Raw genomic sequence first — 19,255 nt, forward strand, 5'->3', positions numbered from 1 at the left:
CAGACGCCTGAGGTTGATTTCAGATTAGGAATTTGCCTCCAAATAAAAAAAAAATTCTATTGGGGAAAAATTAGCCAAGTATTAGAGCTGCTAAATGTTCCTGTGACTGGCACATCCTCCCTGCCCACTATGCAGCCTCACGTTGCTCCTTGGAAACACCTCCCTCCTTTCAATTAGTCATCCCCAACTGACCTTGCTCTCGCCTAAGTACTGTACTAGCTGCCCAGACACCATTGCTGGGAATATGATCTAAATATTGAGAGAGCGAGACTTTGTTCCACTGTCCTCAGAAGGTAGTACACTATAATAAAAAGGCATGACCAAGATGCACAAAACCCCTTAAACCTGTTTCCTGATCAGCCACTCTTATCCCTTGGATTACCAGACTCTCCCCTGTACTCTCCCTGCCGCATCAGGTCTAATCGAAGCCTCAGTCATTTGTTTAGGGCATACTCCTGCATCAGGGGTGGTGCAGAGCTGTCCAGCTCCAGTAGGAGAACCTCTCAACGCTCATGGGGAGCATGCTCATTTCTATGGGGTACAGTATACTCCCTCTTGCAGGCCAGTCCCACTTCATGGGCAATACAAGGCAGAGCAGGGCCAGGGGCCCACCTCTTCCCCACCCACTCTGCTGTGTTAGGTTCCATGGGGTAGTGCAGAGGGTACAGTCCCTGCCCTCCCCTCAGCTCAGGGACTGAAATTCTTTGGCCCTTTTGTGGGATAATTTAGCAGATGATGCTGATGGGAGACATGGCTCAGACAGGGAAATCATGCCCACCTTCCCTTTGGATTGAGAGCAGCGGCTGATGTGCATCATCATGGGGAGGGATAGCTCAGTGGTTTGAGCATTGTCCTGCTAAACCCAGGGTTGTGAGTTCAATCCTTGAGGGGGCCACTTGGGGATCTAGGGCAAAATCAGTACTTGGTCCTGCCAGTGAAGGCAGGGGGCTGGACTCAATGACCTTTCAAGGTCCCTTCCAGTTCTAGGAGATGGGATCTCTCCATTAATTATTATTCTTCTCTGGCAGTTTAAGAAGCTGTGATGATGGGCTCAGAAGGGAGCACTATTCAGTCCATTTTGGCAGAAAGTGTGATGGCATGATATGGAGTGCTTAGGATGTGGGTTATAGGAGCAGAGGAAGATTGTCTTTGGAATTCTCTAGAGACACCCTGGGGGAAACGGTGACAAGATTCTAGAAATCCCTCTTTCTGTTACAAATGGGAAGACAGGCCAGTTTAGATTTAGTTTTTTAAAACATTTTTATTGCATTAGAATCATAGAATATCAGGGTTGGAAGGGACCTCAGGAGATCATCTAGTCCAACCCCCTGCTCAAAGCAGGACCAATCCCCAACTAAATCATCCCAGCCAGGGTTTGATCAAGCCTGACCTTAAAAACCTCTAAGGAAGGAGGTTTACAGTGACAAAGTGTGGGCCAAATGGTCTATGGACTCAGTCAAGCCCCAGTTCTCCTCCAGTGCACATCAGCATCCCATCAACCTTCAAGGAGGGTCAAGGCTGCCACTCCTTCAGTGATGATGGATATCCAGCCTAGCATCACCCATGCCCATGACCCACCTTATCTCTGAGACAGAGGTGAGTGACAGAGGGTGCACAATGGATCTGGGGGTGGGGGGTGTAAGGGAAAGGGATAACAAAACGCACCTTCTGGGGGTCACCCATTATGTGGCAGTAAGGGGGAGGGGAAGGAGTGGGAACAGGAGGGAGCAGCACCCTCAAAGGCAATGCTGCCAATGGGTCTCCCCACCACATCAGGCCTGGGGCTGATAATGGGCCATTCCCTGGGCCTGGATGCCTGTGAAGGGCTATATAAACCCCACGCTGGCATAGAAGGGGTTTGCTTTAGTTTGCTCCCTTAGTCTGGACTGGCCCAGGTCCTCCTCACCTGCAGATCATGCCAGGACCGGAGCAGGAGTTAACAGGAGAGACCTACTCTACTCAAAAGGGGCCACCCTGGGAAGGGAACAGTCTGTGGAGCATCTCCAGCCACAAAAAGAGAGCTGGCAGCATTCGGGGCTCTGGCCTTCAAGGAGGAAGGATGGGGATCCGTGGAGCTGAAAGGGGGAGCAGGCTGAAACTTGTGCTGGAGACACAGTAAACTCTGAAGGGGACTGAGATGCTCTCAGGGCCCCATATCCTGATGGGATCTGTCCACGGTTTCCCCCCCCCCCCACTTTTTCTTTCATTCCTTTATTTACCCTTGTTTACCGACAGTTGGCTCTTTTGCTGTTTCACCTGGTACCCGGAGAGAGGAAGAAAGTGCCCCGAGGCCTCAGTCAGAGGGTTGAGCCCTGACACACTAGAAGGACATGCCCCTGTAGCACCCCCGGGCCAGGGGACAATTGGACTCACAGAGGTGCACCCCAGAAGGCCTGAGGCCCAGCAGTTTGGAACCAGTTTGATGGGCTGGATGGCTTCTCACTGGAGGCTGCCAGAAGCCTGGCACATGGAGTAGATATGGGGTGGCCTGGAGAGCAGGAAGCGGGGCAGCGTCCCAGACATCACTCCGAGAAGGGAAATAGAGAGGGGACAAGGGACACTGCAGTGAACTCAGCACCCATCCTGAAGGCCATTGGCAGAAAGTTATCCTCTCCCGGGCCTATAGGGGTCAGACAGTGACACAGATCCCTTGGCAAAGGGTCACTTGGTCTTTGCCAGCAGCTCTCACCTGAGACCTGACAAACCCATCACCCCAAATACATCTCTTGGAGGATGGTCATCTGAGGTGTCTACAGAAAGCTCATAACTGGTCAAGACTCATAATGACTGAGAGATCAATGTATGTGTCATATGTAAGGAACAAAGCATTTATATTGAAAATCTACTTTATGGACTTGGAATGGAAAATCAACCACCAAGAGGTAATGGGCCCTGGGATTGGCCCATCCACCCAAGAGGGAGTTGTGACTTCTCACTAGTCAGCTGCCAAGGGAATGCAAGACTGGAGTGATCAGCCTTGCTCCCTCCCAAACTATCAATGGAAAACCATTGGGGCACTACCAAACAACTGAAACTGTGTGTGTGTGTGTGTGTGTGTGTGAGAAGGTAACACAAATTTAATCATCCGAAATCCAAAATATGAATAGTTTAAAGGTACATGTTACACGTGTATGGTGTGGAAGGGCAGGACAGAGTGTATAGGGGAGGGGAGCCTGTTTGAAGGAGAGGCAGACTGGGCAGAGCTAGGGCATGACTGGACCATGAGCGGAAGGTCCAGCTGGAAGTAGCAGCGAGGGGCCCAGCTCAGTGTGCAGCTCAGGCTACATCACCAAGGTAGCATGCGCCAGACTGTATGCTGCTGCCTATAATACGTGGGTGCAGCAGCCTAGGACAGGAGACAGCTACTGGCTTCTACAGCGCTAAGTGAGGGCTGGATGGGATGGATAAGAAGGGGAGGCTGAGCTGGAAATGGTGGCAGGAGGAGGTGGTGGAGGAGAGAGAGACACAGACATTTGAAAGTATGACCGTTATTCCCATTCCACCATAACAAAAAGTACAGGAGAGGGGAGCAGCACTTGGTGTGATAGGCTTGGCCTGAACCTCACACCCAGGTAACACAAGGATTATCTGGTAACATGTTCCCCTGCTGTAAAGAAAATAAACTGTTTTTTGTTTTTTGTTTTTTATTGCTAGTGCCACATTTTTTGCATGCTACTTGGAAGCTGGTCAAGAAGGTGGCTTCTTCTCATGTCTCTCCCTTTGTGACAGCAGTCTTAGTGTAGCAGTGCCACTAGCAGCTTTCTAAAGTCCCCAGAGGTGTCTGATTTGATGGCCTCCACTAAGGACTTGTTGTACATTTTCTGGAACTTCTCCTTTATTGTTTGAAGGTCAATCTGATGGGAAATGGAAAGAATTTTTAGAAGCGTGGATCTGTTTTGCATAATACCTCACACTTCTAGGTCCTGATCCAAAAAGCCCACTGCAGTTAGTGGGAAGATTCCCATTGATTTTAATCAGATTTGATGCAGGGCCCTGATGGGGAAGGAGTAGGTTCAAAACCTTGGAGAACTTTTAGCTCAAACTTGATATCCTGACTGCTGCCCTGGCAGAGTGGCTCAATTTACTGTCTCCTCTGGAAGACACTCATGGGTGGTAAGGAGTGGGGGAGAAATTTCCAGGAATAGAATTAAAAAAATAAATAGTTTTCGGGTCATACATAGCTTTCTGGTTGCTAAGTACAGAGAACTAGATGTTATGTTATTCTATAAAAGATGGCATCAATGATATGGGTCATATCTTTATTACAGAGATTCAAGTGTTTTCATAGTCAGGCCACAACTTAACAGGGAGAGTGTCTTGGAGACTAATTTCCAGCTCCACCACTTCAATCATATGGATAATCACTTCACCTCACCGTCACATGAACCGCTTCCCTTTCTATCCATGACCACGTAATATCCCGGTGGTGACAACAGCTTACATACAAGAGTGATGTTAAGACCATGTTTATGGAGCTGAAATGTCTTGAGCGGTTTTGTGCTTTGTGAAAAGACTTTAATCATAGTCTGCTTTGGCTCTTATCTTCTTCTCTCCTTCTCCTCTGCCCTGTTTTTCCCCATCTGGAAAAAGACAGAGCCTGCACCATGTGACTCCCTAGCTCTCCACTGACCATACTTTGGGAACTGCTTCTTTATTGTTATTTAATGAGGACTTTTTTTTAACAAAGCTCTTTAGGACCAAACGACTCCTCTCCCAGTAGAATAATGGTGGCCAACTTTAATCTAGATGTGATTAGCTCCATTGTGCAATTACTAATGTGTCTCATGCATCATTCTTTTAAAAAAATTAATAGATTCGGTATCAAGGCTAGAGTCTGTTTTCAGTTTCATGGGAGTAAAAACAGTAATAGCACTGAAGTCCATGGAGCTTTGTTGAATTTAAATTGCAAAACAGATTGACTGAGCGCAGAATCTGGCCCTACTACTGTAATTCATTCCTTCTAAATTTCACACTTATCCACCAGAAGATTTGGGGCCTCTCAGATCCCAGCATATCTTACCTCAGCCCGAGTCACGAGGATGCGAATCAAAGTCTCCTCCTCTGTCCCTGCGCCCTTCATTGCCTCATACAGACGGGTGGCAAAGTAGCCTTGGCAATCTCTGGCACATCTCACTAAAGAAGAAACGTGAAGGGACCTCATAAGCCTTGTACATTTCATATTCCACACTGCAGCTTCAGTAGGAGGAGAACAACAGCCCTCTTAATGGAAACCTAGACATCCCCAATGTCTGTGCCCAACTGGACGTGCTTTGTTGTAGAGCCTTAGTCCTGCAACTGGCTCTGTGGAGATGCAAGGGTCAACCCAATCATGACAGGTGACAGACTGAAGCCTAAAAGTGAATGCATTACCCTACAGAGAGAGCATGTTATATAACTGTGAATATCAAACTTGACTAAACATGTTAATGCAAGCACAGAAGGCTTGAAAATGTTGATGTTTATGTTCCAGAATGAAAACTAATTGTATGGGGACATGGTTTTTGTTCTTTTGGCCCGTCTGGAATTCCGCTCCCTGGCAACTTACTCCTGAGTGGGATGACGTTGGCTTACTTCTGTGCTCTGAGACCTAAGAGCTAGATAGCCCATGCTGGGGCTTAATGGAGGTTCTTACTTCCCACAGGCACGTAGGGCAAGTCAACAAGTTAATTGGTTCTGTCCCCCAGTGGTCTTGCCATGTCTCAACCTAGTTCTAATAAAGCAGATTATCACTGTGTTTATACACATAAGAACCCCAATGGCTAAAGTCAAGTGAGGATGAAAACTAGAGAGAAAAGCTATAGACTTTCTTTTTTACCAAGAGTGAGAAAGGCCTTCTCCAAATCTCCAGATGTTTCACTTTTAATGGCATCTTCGATGTCTTTCCCCTTCAGCTAAAGAGACAATGAAAAAATTAATGACAGCTACTGTTTGTGCACTAATCTATCCCTCTAGTATCAGAACAGCAGTGAGCCATTCCTGTTTCTTATCAGATGGTATTTAACATGGCAAAAAGACTGATTTAGATCATATTGACCCTGCCTGTGGCTTTGGGGAGTAAGCTTTTAACTACTTTAATTCCCTAGCAGGCAAGGGTCTCACTCTGGCCCGGTCCACACTAACCCCCCATTTCGAACTAAGGTACGCAAATTCAGCTACGTTAATAACGTAGCTGAATTCGAAGTACCTTAGTTCGAACTTACCGCGGGTCCAGATGCGGCAGGCAGGCTCCCCTGTCGATGCCGTGTACTCCTCTCGCCGAGCTGGAGTACCGGCGTCGACGGCGAGCACTTCCAGGATCGATTGCTTACCGCCGGACCCGGAGGTAAGTGTAGACCTACTCTGTCTCAAAGGACCAGATCCTCAGCCGGTGTAACTCTTCATGGCTCCATTGAGATTGATAGAACTATACTGATTTAAATCAGCTGGCTCAGAATATATATAACATGCATCATTAAAGCTAACTGAAGCATTTGCACTGGGTGTTATAGTGAATTAACTCATGGCTTCTTCTTGGGGAGGCCTCCAACTGAGAGAGACTGTTCGCACCTTCTCTGGCCCACCAAAGACTTGGATAGGTCCAGACAGTCAAGGTGGATTTTGGCGGGTTATAACTTATTTTCTTTGGGTAAATGTAGTTTATAAGGGTCTGAGCTTTGCCTGGGTTTTGTACCACACTGTAGGGAGGAGACAGTGGGGCAGTGGAAGGAGAAAATATTTTGAAGTTAAAATCTGTTCTAATTTTTGTGAATAAAAAAAATTCTATTTGTAAAAATGAGATTTCCCCTGACTCTGCCTTGCAAGACAGGATCCTCCCACTCTGGAATATCTGCTTAAATGAGAGATGGACAAAACTGGGAATGTTTAGGGTTTGAGTTCCGCGAAACCAGGTTTGGTTTGAATCTAGTCTTGTAAATCAAACCCATCAAAATATGGAGAGGATTCATGTGTGGACAAATGGCTTTAGTCTCGGGCCCATCGCAACTTCAAATACAGATGGAAAGGATGCAGGTGGGTTTGATTTGGATAACCCAGTTTGGCTTTTGCTTTAGAAATTCAGGGATTTCAGATTTGAGGCTCATTTATCGAAATTGCCAAGTGTGGGTAGTGTTTATCTGTGAATGTGTGTGGATAAATGGTTCTGGCTTTGGCCTCTCTCTAGCCACAAACCAAGGTTTGGAGTAAGTTGTGAATATATTTCCAAGAATGCCTTATTATATTTTCCCCCTTATCAAGAGATTCAATGGTTCTAATTATCTGCTGAACACAGAACAAGTTTAGGAAGCGAAATAAATGCAAGTTCTCGCCTTAAGGAAATCATGTTCAGGCATCAAAGCACAGTGACATTTCGTTTTAAGAATTGATCTAAAAAAATCAGAATCATAAAATGGTCCTCCCTAATGGGAAATGTCAGCTTGTCCATCTCGAGCCAGAGAGTTCTGTCTAGTATGTTCTGGAGTGTTTTGTCCAGTCCAGTTTTAAATACTGCAAGTGACAGAGTTTCTGTCACTTCCTTTGGGAGATGATTCCCCTGCCTACTGCATCTCACTGTTAAACTAATTCTCAACCTAATGCATTTTATCTTAACTCCCTGCCTTGTAAGTAGCTATGAACTTTGTCTAAACAAACCTGAATTTCATTTATAACATTACATAGGCATCCAACACACTCAACAGGGTTTTGGTTTTTGGCTCTTCATTTTAGTAGCTGGGACGGAGCTGTTATGTTTTCAGTGAGAGCTGTTTATATTTCAGATGGGACTAAGCTGCAAAGTTTAGCTCCAAACATTCCCAAAGTTCAGGGGTGTTTGCATCTTGGGGTTTGGTTTGGGCCCCTCTCTAATTTACACATTTTGAGAGAAAAGTGCTTCCACTTAGTCACAAGCAGGACATACCATCTTACCTTCTCCTACTTTGTCCTTATTCTCTTCCTAATTATTTTTCAGGCTCCCTGGGCTCAATTCCAAACAAATTTGGAAGCCTCTTGTGAAAAGAGGTCCATTTCTTGCATGGGAGACCAGCAAGAGCTAGGTTCAAGAGGCCTTCCCATCTGAGCCTCCCTTTCATTGAGACTGGAGGATCAGGATGAGAGATGTAGATTTCCCCCCTACCCCCATCAGATCTCTGCTTCAGTGGAGGAGAGGAGCAGAAAGTAAGAACCTCAAGGTCTCTGGCCAGGGGCCTGTTGCCTGTGCAATGTACCTCTTTGCTGAGTCTTTGCAGTGTGACTAGGGAAAGGTCACCCTCTGTTATTCATAGGGTTGGGGGAAGACAGGACAACAGTCAAACTTATTTTGCTGGATATTATAGGGCAGATACTCAACTGGTGCAAATTGACATAGACCATTCATTACAGCATTTGAAGATCTAGCCTTATACATATATTGCTAGGTGTTTAGAATGTCTGGCCTCTCCTTAAAATTACAAATAAAGAATCATATGTTCCAAATGTAAGTAAATCTGCTGTAGGAATTATTTTGGGGAAGTTCTATGGCCTGTGTTATGCAGGAGGTCAGGCTAGATCACAATGGTCCTTTCTGGCCTTGGACTCTATGAATGTGTAACTTAATTCCATTAAATTACCACTGAGCTCCAAACTGCACAATACCTGTCACAGAACAAAGAAAAAAACAACCAACAAAACTCACCTTTTCATAAGCTTGAAAGGTAGCTCTTAGCTGCATGTAGTTTCTCTTTGCTAAGACAACATTGAAAACCAATTCATCTGTTCCCCAGCAGCCTTCCCCTGCCTCAAAGATTGAATGTTAACATTAACAGTTTTCAAATGTTTGGGCTTTTTTTTTTTTTTTCATATTTTTAAAAACCAGACATTGCAGTGAACCCAATGCACCCAATTCTGTTCCCAACCTGCCATTTTATTTATGTAATTTAATGCCATTGTCTTTGGGGTTGTTCAACATTTAGACGCCTTAGAAATGCCATAGACAGATGAAGACCATGACAATTGGGGATTTCTCCATTATTTCACTTACTTCATACAGGTCTTTGGCATCTTGCTCAGCGAGCGCTGCATTGATCTCCAGCCCTTCATCTCGGTTAGCCTACAGAAAGGGACAGTGTGTTAAAAAAGAGAACACATGCTGATTACTCTTGTACAGTAGAACCTCAGAGTTACAAACACCAGTGTTACGAACTGACTGGTCAACCACACACCTCCTTTGGAACCAGAAGTACACAATCAGGCAGTAGCAGAGACAAAACAACAACAACAACATAAAGCAAATACAGCACAGTACTGTGTTAAACGTAAACTACTAAAAAATAAAGGGAAAGTTTAATTTTTTTTTTGACAAGGTAAGGAAACAGTTTCTGTGCTTGCTTCATTTAAAGTAAGATGGCTAAAAGCAGCATTTTTCTTCTGCATAGTAAAGTTTCAAAGCTGTACTAAGTCAAGGTTCAGCTGTAAAATTTTGAAAGAACAACCATAACGTTTTGTTCAGAGTTACGAACAACCTCCATTCTGAAGGTGTTTGTAACTAGGTTCTACTGTAACTAGAATGGGAGTACTTGCGGCACCTTAGAGACTAACAAATTTATTTGAGCATAAGCTTTCGTGGGCTACAGCCCACTTCTTCGTGGGCTGTAGCCCACGAAAGCTTATGCTCAAATAAATTTGTTAGTCTCTAAGGTGCCACAAGTACTCCTGTTCTTTTTGTGGATACAGACTAACACGGCTGCTACTCTGAAACCTGTACTAGAATGGAGCGTTTTTCATTCTTGCGTTCACAGGCTGTTTCATCATAGTCTTTTTGCTGCCATCCACTGGCCATTGTTTAGTACTGTATCAAATTACACAGGGCTAAATTCTACTTTGGTTTACCTTGCACCCTGCATAATCCCATTCACTTCAAAGGTATAAATCAGGGCAGAATTTAGTCCATAGTATTTGCTGTACTTGAGAGATGCTAGTTCACCAAGGTTGGTATCCTGCCTTCTGCAACATTCAATACCTCTTGCTTCAGAAGAAGGTGAAAAAATTCTATGTTTTATCTACACAGTTGTGCAATGCTGTACAGTGGAAGCATCCCAAGTGATCCCTGACTGTCAGGAACATGTAGCCTCTTGACCCTACATCTGAAACTTTCTTGCAAGAATAGGGGAATATGGAGACACGTCTGTCACAAAAATCAATTTAAAAAAAAATTTCCAGTACCTACAGTGAAATGTCACTTTTGTCACGTTTCTATTCCTTAATAAAAATCATGTGGCCCTGTACTGTTCCTTCCTATTTAACAATCAGAACCATTCACTAGCAGCTGCCTTTTTAGTGTTGCTTTAATTTTCGACAGGAATTTCTGGTAGCACATATCAAGGACAAATCTATGAATATTCCCTGGTTTGTCCTCCCTGAAAATACACCTAGAGGGGTCAGACAAAACCATTGTGACTTCCCACATTCTAGAATGGGAATGTAGCTGTCATGTATTTAGCTATGCCATGGTTGTGCCTTTGCTTCCTGAGTGCTGTACCTTTTCATCTCTAAGTCTGTCTGCAGAGATGGACAGTCATTTTGTGTTTTCTGTTCAGTGAATTCTCACACACACACACTTCACTTTTGTTCTTGTTTTCTTAATCTAAAACAAAGATCATTCTGTCTGATATTATGTTTGCTCTGTGTGAATGGAAAAACATAGCAAGCCACTTCCATACTTTCTCTGTCTTGTCTGTTTGGAGTGTAAGCTTTTTGGGAGAGGGATTGTTTCTAATTATGTCTCTGGTGCAATGCAACCATGATCATGGTTAGGTACTCTAGGCCTTACCATAATATACAAAAGAAAGTAGTAATAATCCAGTATCTTCAATGGAGGGATAATACTGAGCAAGATCTAAAAGCTGTTAGTGAGAATTACCATCAATGGTAAAATATGCCCTTGACAGAAAGAGGTGGGGGGCAAATTCTGAGAATGGCCAAGGACCGCTATGGTCTATAGCAGGGGTGGCCAACCTGAGCCTGAGAAGGAGGCAGAATTTACCAATGTACATTGCCAAAGAGCCACAGTGATACATCAGCAGCTCCCCCCCCCCCCCATCAGCTCCCACTCCCCTCTCCCTCCCTGCACCTCCCGATCAGCTGTTTCGTGGCGTGCAGGAGGATCTGGGGGGGGGAGGAGGAGGAGCGAGGGCATGGCAGACTCAGGGGAGGGGGCGGGAAGGGGTGGAATGGGGGCAGGGCCCAGGGCAGAGCCAGGGGTTGAGCAGCGAGTACCCTCCGGCACATTGGCAAGTTGGTGCCTGTAGCTCCAGCCCCAGAGTCAATCCCTAGACAAGGAGCCGCATATTAACTTCTGAAGAGCCGCATGTGGCTCCAGAGCAACAGGTTGACCACCCCTGGTATATAGAACCAGGTGGTAAGTAAGAAAGAATCCAGCACAACAGTTTAATAATCAAATCTCCCTGGACTGGGGGCAGATCCTCTTTTGTGTCCCTAGGTCGTACACTATAAACCTCAACCAGGAAGAGCCAAGGCTGAGCTGTTATTGGAGCCATGGTCACATCCAGCCTGAATTGTACACTCGTCTTTAATTATGACACTAGATTTGGTTAAAAGGCTGTAAGTATAGATGTTTTGCTATAAAAAGGCTGTGTGCACAGAATGGAGATTTATTACACTGCACTATCTAGGTGGGGTAGAAAAGAAAGGTCTGTATCATGTAGGTTTGTAATAGAAATATTCCAACCCTTACCTGTAGCACAGAAACCAGAATCTTCCGTAGGGAGCCACTTGTGTCACTTTTTACATCAGATTCTAGATCCCGCTCAAAGACTATTAAGAAAAAAAGTGTAAGATTTTATTCACTGCTAAAGGGTGAGATATTTTCTTTAAATGAGGGTGTTTTAAATAAAATATCACTTACGCCTTCTGTATGCATCCTTTATGTCTACAATTTGCTGGGATAAGCAAACAAACAAAAAATCAGGTCAGTAACATGCCCATGTGACTTGACATCTTCAGATACCACAGTGGTGTGCCAGGGATTAGACCCCAGATAGAATGACGACATTTAGAGGGAGATATTTAATAGGCCAGATTCTCAGTCTCCACTAAGATCCCAGTTCAGGAAAGCACATAAGCACATGCTTAAATCCATTCCTATTCAGGACAGTAGTTAAGCACATGCTTAACTTTGTTTCTTGGATTTCAATGGGATTTAAGTACATGCTTAATTGCTGTCCTGAAGAGGATCACTTTCCTGAGTTGGGTGGGCCTAAATGCCCTTGAACTGCTGCAGTGATGCAAAGGGCTCTTCACGCTGCCTTAAACAGGCATAAATGTTGTTGTGTTGTGATGTAGGATACACCCCCAGGCATCTATCCCTCTCTGCATCTCTCCAAAGCCTACTCATATTCTGAGGGAGGTGCGTGCTGGAGGGCCGAGGGGGAACTTTCTGATGCGACTATGATGTTCTTGATCTACATAGCATTTTGGGTCTAGGGTGGCCACTCATGTGGTCCCAGAATACCAGACATTCCGGTACTTCTAGGAATGGCGTGGGCCTGCCCCTGCAGACGAGATACCCCCTCCCTGCCTCCCAGTGTGACCTTGCACTCGTGGTGTGTAAGGTCATGCTGGCAGAGGTAAAGTGACACTCTTCAAATGTCATCCCCCATGTGATATCAGACATAACCACATGCGGTTTTGTCACAGTACTGGACGGGGGACAAACTACCCCAAAAGAGGATTGTCCAGTTTATAACAGGACAAGTGGCCTAACTATTATGGTCATTTCCTTAAAAAAATGCTCCTGACTCCAGCCTGAGGGGGCTGATAGCCTTTTGTCTGCAGCCTCTGAAGGGAGACATACTCCCCTCACTTGAGCAGAGGTGACATCTCTTCTAGGAGGCAGGAGTAACGTGTGCACACTAGTCAGAGCAGTACTGCAAGGAAAATGTATAAGAACGGCTAAACACCCACTAACCTTATTGACCCTGGTGCAAAGAATCTCAATCAGCACCGATTCATCAGTTCCTGCGCCTTTCATTGCTTTCCGAAGCTCTCTGGCATCATATTCACATGGACGATCCAACAGAGCCAAGGCTGTCTTTTCAAAATTCCCACTTAGTTCTCCTTTCAGTACCTCTTCCAAATCCTAAGGAAGTAGCCCAGAAAGTTAATTCATAGCACAGAAAATCCACACAGAAGAATTGAGAGGTAATGTTTACTGTTTGTTGATTATTTGTGTTTAGTCTATGGAGTTGTAAACATTTCCTGTGCTAAAGGAAGTCTTCCAAAAATTCAGATCAGAAAAGGAAAAAATAACTTTAAATCTATGGGCCTGGTTTTTCTCTCATTGACACCAGTGTACATCAGGAGTCCCTCTACTGATGTCAATAGACTTCTCAGTGTAAACCACCAGGCACCCCAGTGCCTAGAAAAGGTGAGTTGGGATTACTTGATACACTGTCTCAAGAGGCTCATGCTATATAGGCAAGAGCAAAGTATTATTACTGTTGTGACAAAGTTCCTCCTCTATCTTGGTGGGTCCTGCGCTTATTGGAGGATTTTCTTGCCTCAGAGATTCACCATTTGGGTTGGGAAACAGCCCAGAGACCTTCCCCTCAGGAAGAACCCACAGTCCAGGTCAATTGGGAGGTTTGGGGGGAACCCAGGCCCACCCTCTACTCCAGGTTCCAGCCCAGGACCCTGTGGACTGCAGTTGTCTATAGTGCCTCATGTAACAGCTGCATGACAGCTACAACTCCCTGGGCTACTTCCCCATGGCCTCCTCCAAACACCTTCCTTATTCTCACCACAGGACCTTCCTCCTGGTGTCTGATAACGCTTGTGCTCCTCGGTCCTCCAGCAGCACACCCTCTCACTCTCAGTTCCTTGCGCCTCTTGCTCCCAGCTCCTCACACTCGCACCACAAACTGAAGTGAGCTCCTTTTTAAAGCCCAGGTGCCCTGATTTGCCTGCCTTAATTGATTCTAGCAGTCTCTTCTTAATTGGCTCCAGGTGTCCTAATTAGTCTGCCTGCCTTAACTGGTTCTAGCAGGTTCCTGATTACTCTAGTGCAGCCCCTGCTCTGGTCACTCAGGGAACAGAAAACTACTCATCCAGTGACCAGTACATTTGCCCTCTACCAGACTCCTGTACCCCACTGGTCTGGGACTGTCACATATCCCTCCCCCCTGCTCAACGCCAAGGGGTTGGGCAGCTTGGGACGCCTACAGCGCACTTGGCAGGGTTTGCTGTAAGGCCAGCTCGCCTGAAGGTATAGAGGACTGCCCCCACCTTCTCCAGGTGGGTTTCCCAGTCTGGGGTATGAATGACCACATCGGCCAAGTAGGCAGCAGCATAACTGTAATGCAGGCATAATAGCTTGTCCATGAGGCGCTGGAAGGTAGCTGGGGCCCCATGTAGTCCAAAAGGGAGGACAGTATATTGAAAAAGACCTTGTGGTGTAGAGAACGCAGTCTTTTCCTTTGCGTCTTCCGCAAGGGGAATCTGCCAGTACCCCTTTGTCAAGTCTACGGTAGTCAAGTACCGGGCATCACCCAGATGGTCCACTAGCTCATCTATGCGAGGTATAGGGTACGCGTTGAACTGGGATACTTCGTTTAGTCGCCGGAAGTCGTTGCAAAATCTTGTGGTGCCATCAGGTTTGGGCACCAGCACGATTGGGCTGGACCACTGACTGTGGGATTCTTCGATGATCCCCAACTCCAGCATTTTTTTTTACTTTGCTTTTATTTCCTCCCTTTTTGCCGCTGGCACCCGATAGGGCCTCATTGTTACTCTGGCCCCAGGGTTCGTGATGATGTGGTGATGTGTCTCGGTTGTTCGACCCGGTTTTGTCGAGAACACATCTTGGTTCCGGAAGATCATCTCAGACACCTCATCCTTCTGGTCTGGTGTTAAATCGGGAGACACTCTCACCTGTTTGGAAGGCTTGTTTTCCTGGGTTAGGTCTTTTTGGACCGTTGTGCATGCCTCTTGTGCATGCCAGGGTTTCAGAAGGTAAACGTGATAAATCTGTTCTTGTTTTCTGCATCCTGGCTGCCGCACCTTGTAGGTTACTGCCCCCACGGGTTCAACCACCTCATAGGGCCCCTGCCATTGGGCCAGAAGCTTGCTTTCTGCCGTGGATACCAACACCATAACCCGATCCCCTGGTTGGAACTGTCGCACTTTTGCCTGGCGATTGTAATGGGTTCGCTAGGCCTCCTGTGCCTTCTCCAAATGTTCCCATACAATAGGGGTAACCCGGGCTATCCGATCTCACATCTGCATTACATGCTCTATTATATTTCTCCCCTCATTGGGTTCCTCTTCCCAGATCTCATTGGCGATATCTAGTATGCCACAGAGGTGACACCCATATAATAACTCAAAGGGGGAAAACCCAGTTGAGGCCTGTGGTACCTCCTGGATAGCGAACATAAGGTAGGGTAGTAGGGTGTCCCAATCCTTCCCATCCCGACTTACCACCTTCCTTATCATAGCCTTGAGGGTTCGGTTAAACCTTTCTACCAACCTATTGGTCTGCGGATGGTAGACCGAAGTTCTCAGGGTATGTATATGGAGCAGTGTACAGAGGTCCTTCATTAGCTTTGACATAAATGGGGTTCCTTGGTCGGTTAATATTTCCTTTGGTAGCCCCATTCAGGCAAAGATCCCCACCAGCTCTTTGGCTATAGTTTTAGAGGCCGTGTTCCGCAGGGGGACGGCTTCTGGGTAGCGAGTAGCATAGTCCAAAACAACATGTATATATTGGTGGCCCCGAGCCGTCTTCTCCAGGGGTCCCACTAGGTCCATGGCTATTCGCTCGAAGGGGACCTCTATGATGGGAAGGGGTACTAAACGTGCCCTCAAGTGGGGACGGGAACTGTGCAGCTGACACTCCGGGCAGGAGGCACAGTACCTCCGCACTTCTTCATGTACTCTGGGGCAGAAGAACCATCATAGGACTTGTGCCAGGGTCTTCTCTACCCCCAAATGCCCCCCAAAAAGATGACTATGAGCAAGACTTAATACAGCGTTCTGGTGTTTTTGAGGTACTAGGATCTTCTGTACCTTCTACCCCTGTACTGGTGCAACCCGGTATAAGAGATCCTTCTTCATTGTGAAGTAGGGTCCTGGTCCCTGGGTTTTTCCTTCCACGGGGACCCCATCTATTTCAGTCACCTCCTTCCTAATGTTGTCATACCTTGGGTCTTCTGCCTGATTTCCTCTCCTGGGGCTAATCTGCCCAAGATCTAGGGGCCCAGTCTCTGTTGCCTCTACTGGTTCAGAAGGATTAGGGTGGGGGTCAGACTCAGGTGCTTCTCCCTCCTGCATGGCCTCCTTTTCAGCTGCACGGGTCCGCCTATCTACAAGAGCGACCCTCTGGCTTTGGGTCAGTATTCGGGTTCCCAAGGCCTTAGCTGCCCTTCTTGTCTTTCTACACTGTCTGGGAGTGGAGAACAAATCTGGGGATATTTCAGAGAAGATTGGGGGTTGATAGTCTGTTGTGGATGCCTCATCAATTTTAGGGTCCCCATCTTTCTCCAATCCCCCTACTGGGAGTAAGTTTCCAAACCCTGGGAAATCCCTCCCTATGAGCACCGGGTATGGGAGTTTAGGGACTACACCTGCTGCTACCTCAGTAGTGTTCCCTTGGATCTCGATTTTTACTGGGATGGTGGGGTAGTAACTAACTGTCCCATGGACACATGTTATCCCCGTACGTTTAACCTGCAGCAGCTGACTAAGCTTCACGAGCTTCCCTGAGATAAGCATGATAGCACTCCCCGAATCAACCAGTGCTGTGGTCCTACCCCGTTTAGTTTCACTGGTCTGGTGTACATATGTGGGGTTAGTGAGACCCCCACAAGGTGGATTAGGGAGCATGGATCTGCCCAGTTCCCCAGGTTACACTGCACAGGCTCCTCAGCATTGGGACACTGTGCAGCTATGTGTCCACACTCCCCGCAGGCATAACATCTGTATGGAGCCCTAGGTGTTCCCCGGTCTCTTGGTTTGGGCAGTCTAACATCACGATCCTCTTCTCCCTCAGTGCTCTGACTCTTTGTGGCCTCTGATGGGCCTTCAGCCTCTCTCTTTTTCCACCTAGGCCCTCCTGGTGGCCCAGTCACCCGAACTTTAGGGCTTGGTGCTGCTAGTTTAACCCGGGGTGCCTCTTCCTTAACTGGTCGGGTCAGCTCCCTTACCTCTCTACCAGGGCAACAACCTCGTCATAGGTGGAGGGTTCGTTCTGGCTTACCCAGGCACGAAGGTCTGGTGGTAGTCCCCTCATGTATTGGTTGATGACCAGAACCGCTAGAATCTCTTCCGGACTCCGGGACTCTGTTTGCAACCACTTTCGTGCGAGATGGATGAGGTCATACAATTGGAATCGCGGGGTTTTGTCTTCCTGGTACCTCCAACTGTGATACTGCTGGGCCCACACTGCTGTCATTACCCCAGATCTGGCCAGGATCTCTGCTTTCAGCTGGGGGTAGTCTGCCGCAGCCTCTTCAGGTAGATAATGGTAGGCCTTCCAGGCCTCCCCACACAGGAATGGGGCAAGGATGCCAGACCACTGATCTCGAGGCCAGGCCTCCCGTAGGGCTGTCCTCTCAAAGGCCAGAAGGTATGCCTCTACATCATCCTCCCGTGTCATTTTCTGCAGCCAATGGCTGGCCCGTATGAGCCACATCCCATCATGGCCACGATTCAGCTCTGTAAGGGACTTTACCTGGTTTACCAGTTCCCGCAACATAGCTCGGTCTTGAGCAGCCTGGTCCATCAGCAGGCGATTAGTCTCTTGCTGCAGCCGCACTGCCTCCTGTTGGGCGGCTGCCTGGACACGGGTAGCCACCTGCTGGGCCGCCGTAGCATGTATCAGTGCCCACACTACATCATCCATTGTGGTGAAAAAAATAATAAACCCTCTCCTTTTTTTTGTTGGTTTTTTTGGTTTTGTTTTTATTTTAAATCACCCTCCTTCTTCCGCCACGCTGTGCGCCCCAAGATCCCACCGCTGACACCAGTTTGACAAAGTTCGTCCTCTATCTTGGTGGGTCCTGTGCTTATTGGCGGATTTTCTTGCCTCAGAGATTCACCATGTGGGTTGGGGAACAGCCCAGAGACCTTCCTCTCTGGAAGAACCCACAGTCCAGGTCAATTGGAAGGTTTGGGGGGAACCCGGGCCCACCCTCTACTCCGGGTTCCAGCCCAGGGCCCTGTGGACTGCAGCTGTCTATAGTGCCTCATGTAACAGCTGCACAACAGCTACAACTCCCTGGGCTACTTCCCCATGGCCTCCTCCAAACACCTTCCTTATTCTCACCACAGGACCTTCCTCCTGGTGTCTGATAACGCTTGTGCTCCTCGGTCCTCCAGCAGCATACCCTCTCAGTTCCTTGCACCTCTTGCTCCCAGCTCCTCACACTCACACCACAAACTGAAGTGAGCTCCTTTTTAAAGCCCAGGTGCCCTGATTTGCCTGCCTTAATTGATTCTAGCAGTTTCTTCTTAATTGGCTCCAGGTGCCCTAATTAGCCTGCCTGCCTTAACTGGTTCTAGCAGGTTCCTGATTACTCTAGTGCAGCCCCTGCTCTGGTCACTCAGGGAACAGAAAACTTCTCATCCAGTGACCAGTATATTTGCCCTCTACCAGACTCCTGTACCCCACTGGTCTGGGTCTGTCACACTGTGTATGGTTGTTAAGGGTGATAACACCCAAAAGTTGGGTCCTTTGGTTGGAAATAAGTCAGAAATTCCCAATATCAGTGCCACTGTAACTGTGATGTCTCAAATTGGTCGTTTAAGACCCTTTGGCTCAATTCTCTAACATCTGCTGCTTCAAACTCATTGTGGAACAAATCCTGCAGTCTTTACTCAGGCAAAATTCTTATTGCACTCACTATTGGGTTTGGCCCGTTGGAGGATTTTTGGCCCAATACTGCCACCCTTACTGGCATTGATTAGTGACCTAATCTGCAACTAGCTCTAATCAATTACAAATTAAGTATAAAGCCTGCAGGATTTGACCCTATGCCTAAAACAGGTGTTTTGGAGACTTTTATTTTTCTTATATTAAAGATTACTCAGGCATTGAGTCTTTCCTTTCAGAGGTCAAGTACCAAAACAGATTTCTGATCCTTTTAACTTTATTGGCAATTTGTAGGTCAGATTCTAATCTCATGCTGGTATAAATCAGCAGTAAATCCATTGAAGTCAATAAAATTACACGGGTGTAAAACTGGTGTAAGTGATATCAGAATTGACCCTCTGAATTTGCATTAGGGAATTT

The 19,255-nt window shown here is 46.8% G+C and overlaps 1 protein-coding gene across 5 annotated transcripts in view; it reads right to left on the reverse strand.

The window, feature by feature from the left end:
* Window positions 1–3,625: 3,625 nt before the first annotated feature.
* ANXA13 (annexin A13) overlaps window positions 3,626–19,255 on the reverse strand; it is a 40,371-nt gene continuing 24,741 nt past the window's right edge. For 3 of the 5 annotated variants that reach the window (XM_065586086.1, XM_042860928.2, XM_065586087.1), the window contains exons 4-11: window positions 12,935–13,105; window positions 11,873–11,906; window positions 11,702–11,781; window positions 8,990–9,058; window positions 8,645–8,746; window positions 5,816–5,891; window positions 5,021–5,133; window positions 3,630–3,854 (exon numbers count right to left, since the gene is read on the reverse strand). In XM_065586086.1, the coding sequence (XP_065442158.1) occupies window positions 3,735–3,854; window positions 5,021–5,133; window positions 5,816–5,891; window positions 8,645–8,746; window positions 8,990–9,058; window positions 11,702–11,781; window positions 11,873–11,906; window positions 12,935–13,105 (765 nt within the window). In that variant the 3' untranslated portion in view covers window positions 3,630–3,734. Of the gene's footprint in view, window positions 3,855–5,020; window positions 5,134–5,815; window positions 5,892–8,644; window positions 8,747–8,989; window positions 9,059–11,701; window positions 11,782–11,872; window positions 11,907–12,934; window positions 13,106–19,255 lie in introns of all 5 variants that reach the window. The other 2 variants (XM_024102640.3, XM_065586085.1) reach the window with 1 other exon arrangement.

The sequence above is a fragment of the Chrysemys picta genome, chromosome 2 (genome assembly GCF_011386835.1).
Source record: "Chrysemys picta bellii isolate R12L10 chromosome 2, ASM1138683v2, whole genome shotgun sequence".
Classification (NCBI taxonomy): Eukaryota; Metazoa; Chordata; order Testudines; family Emydidae; genus Chrysemys; species Chrysemys picta.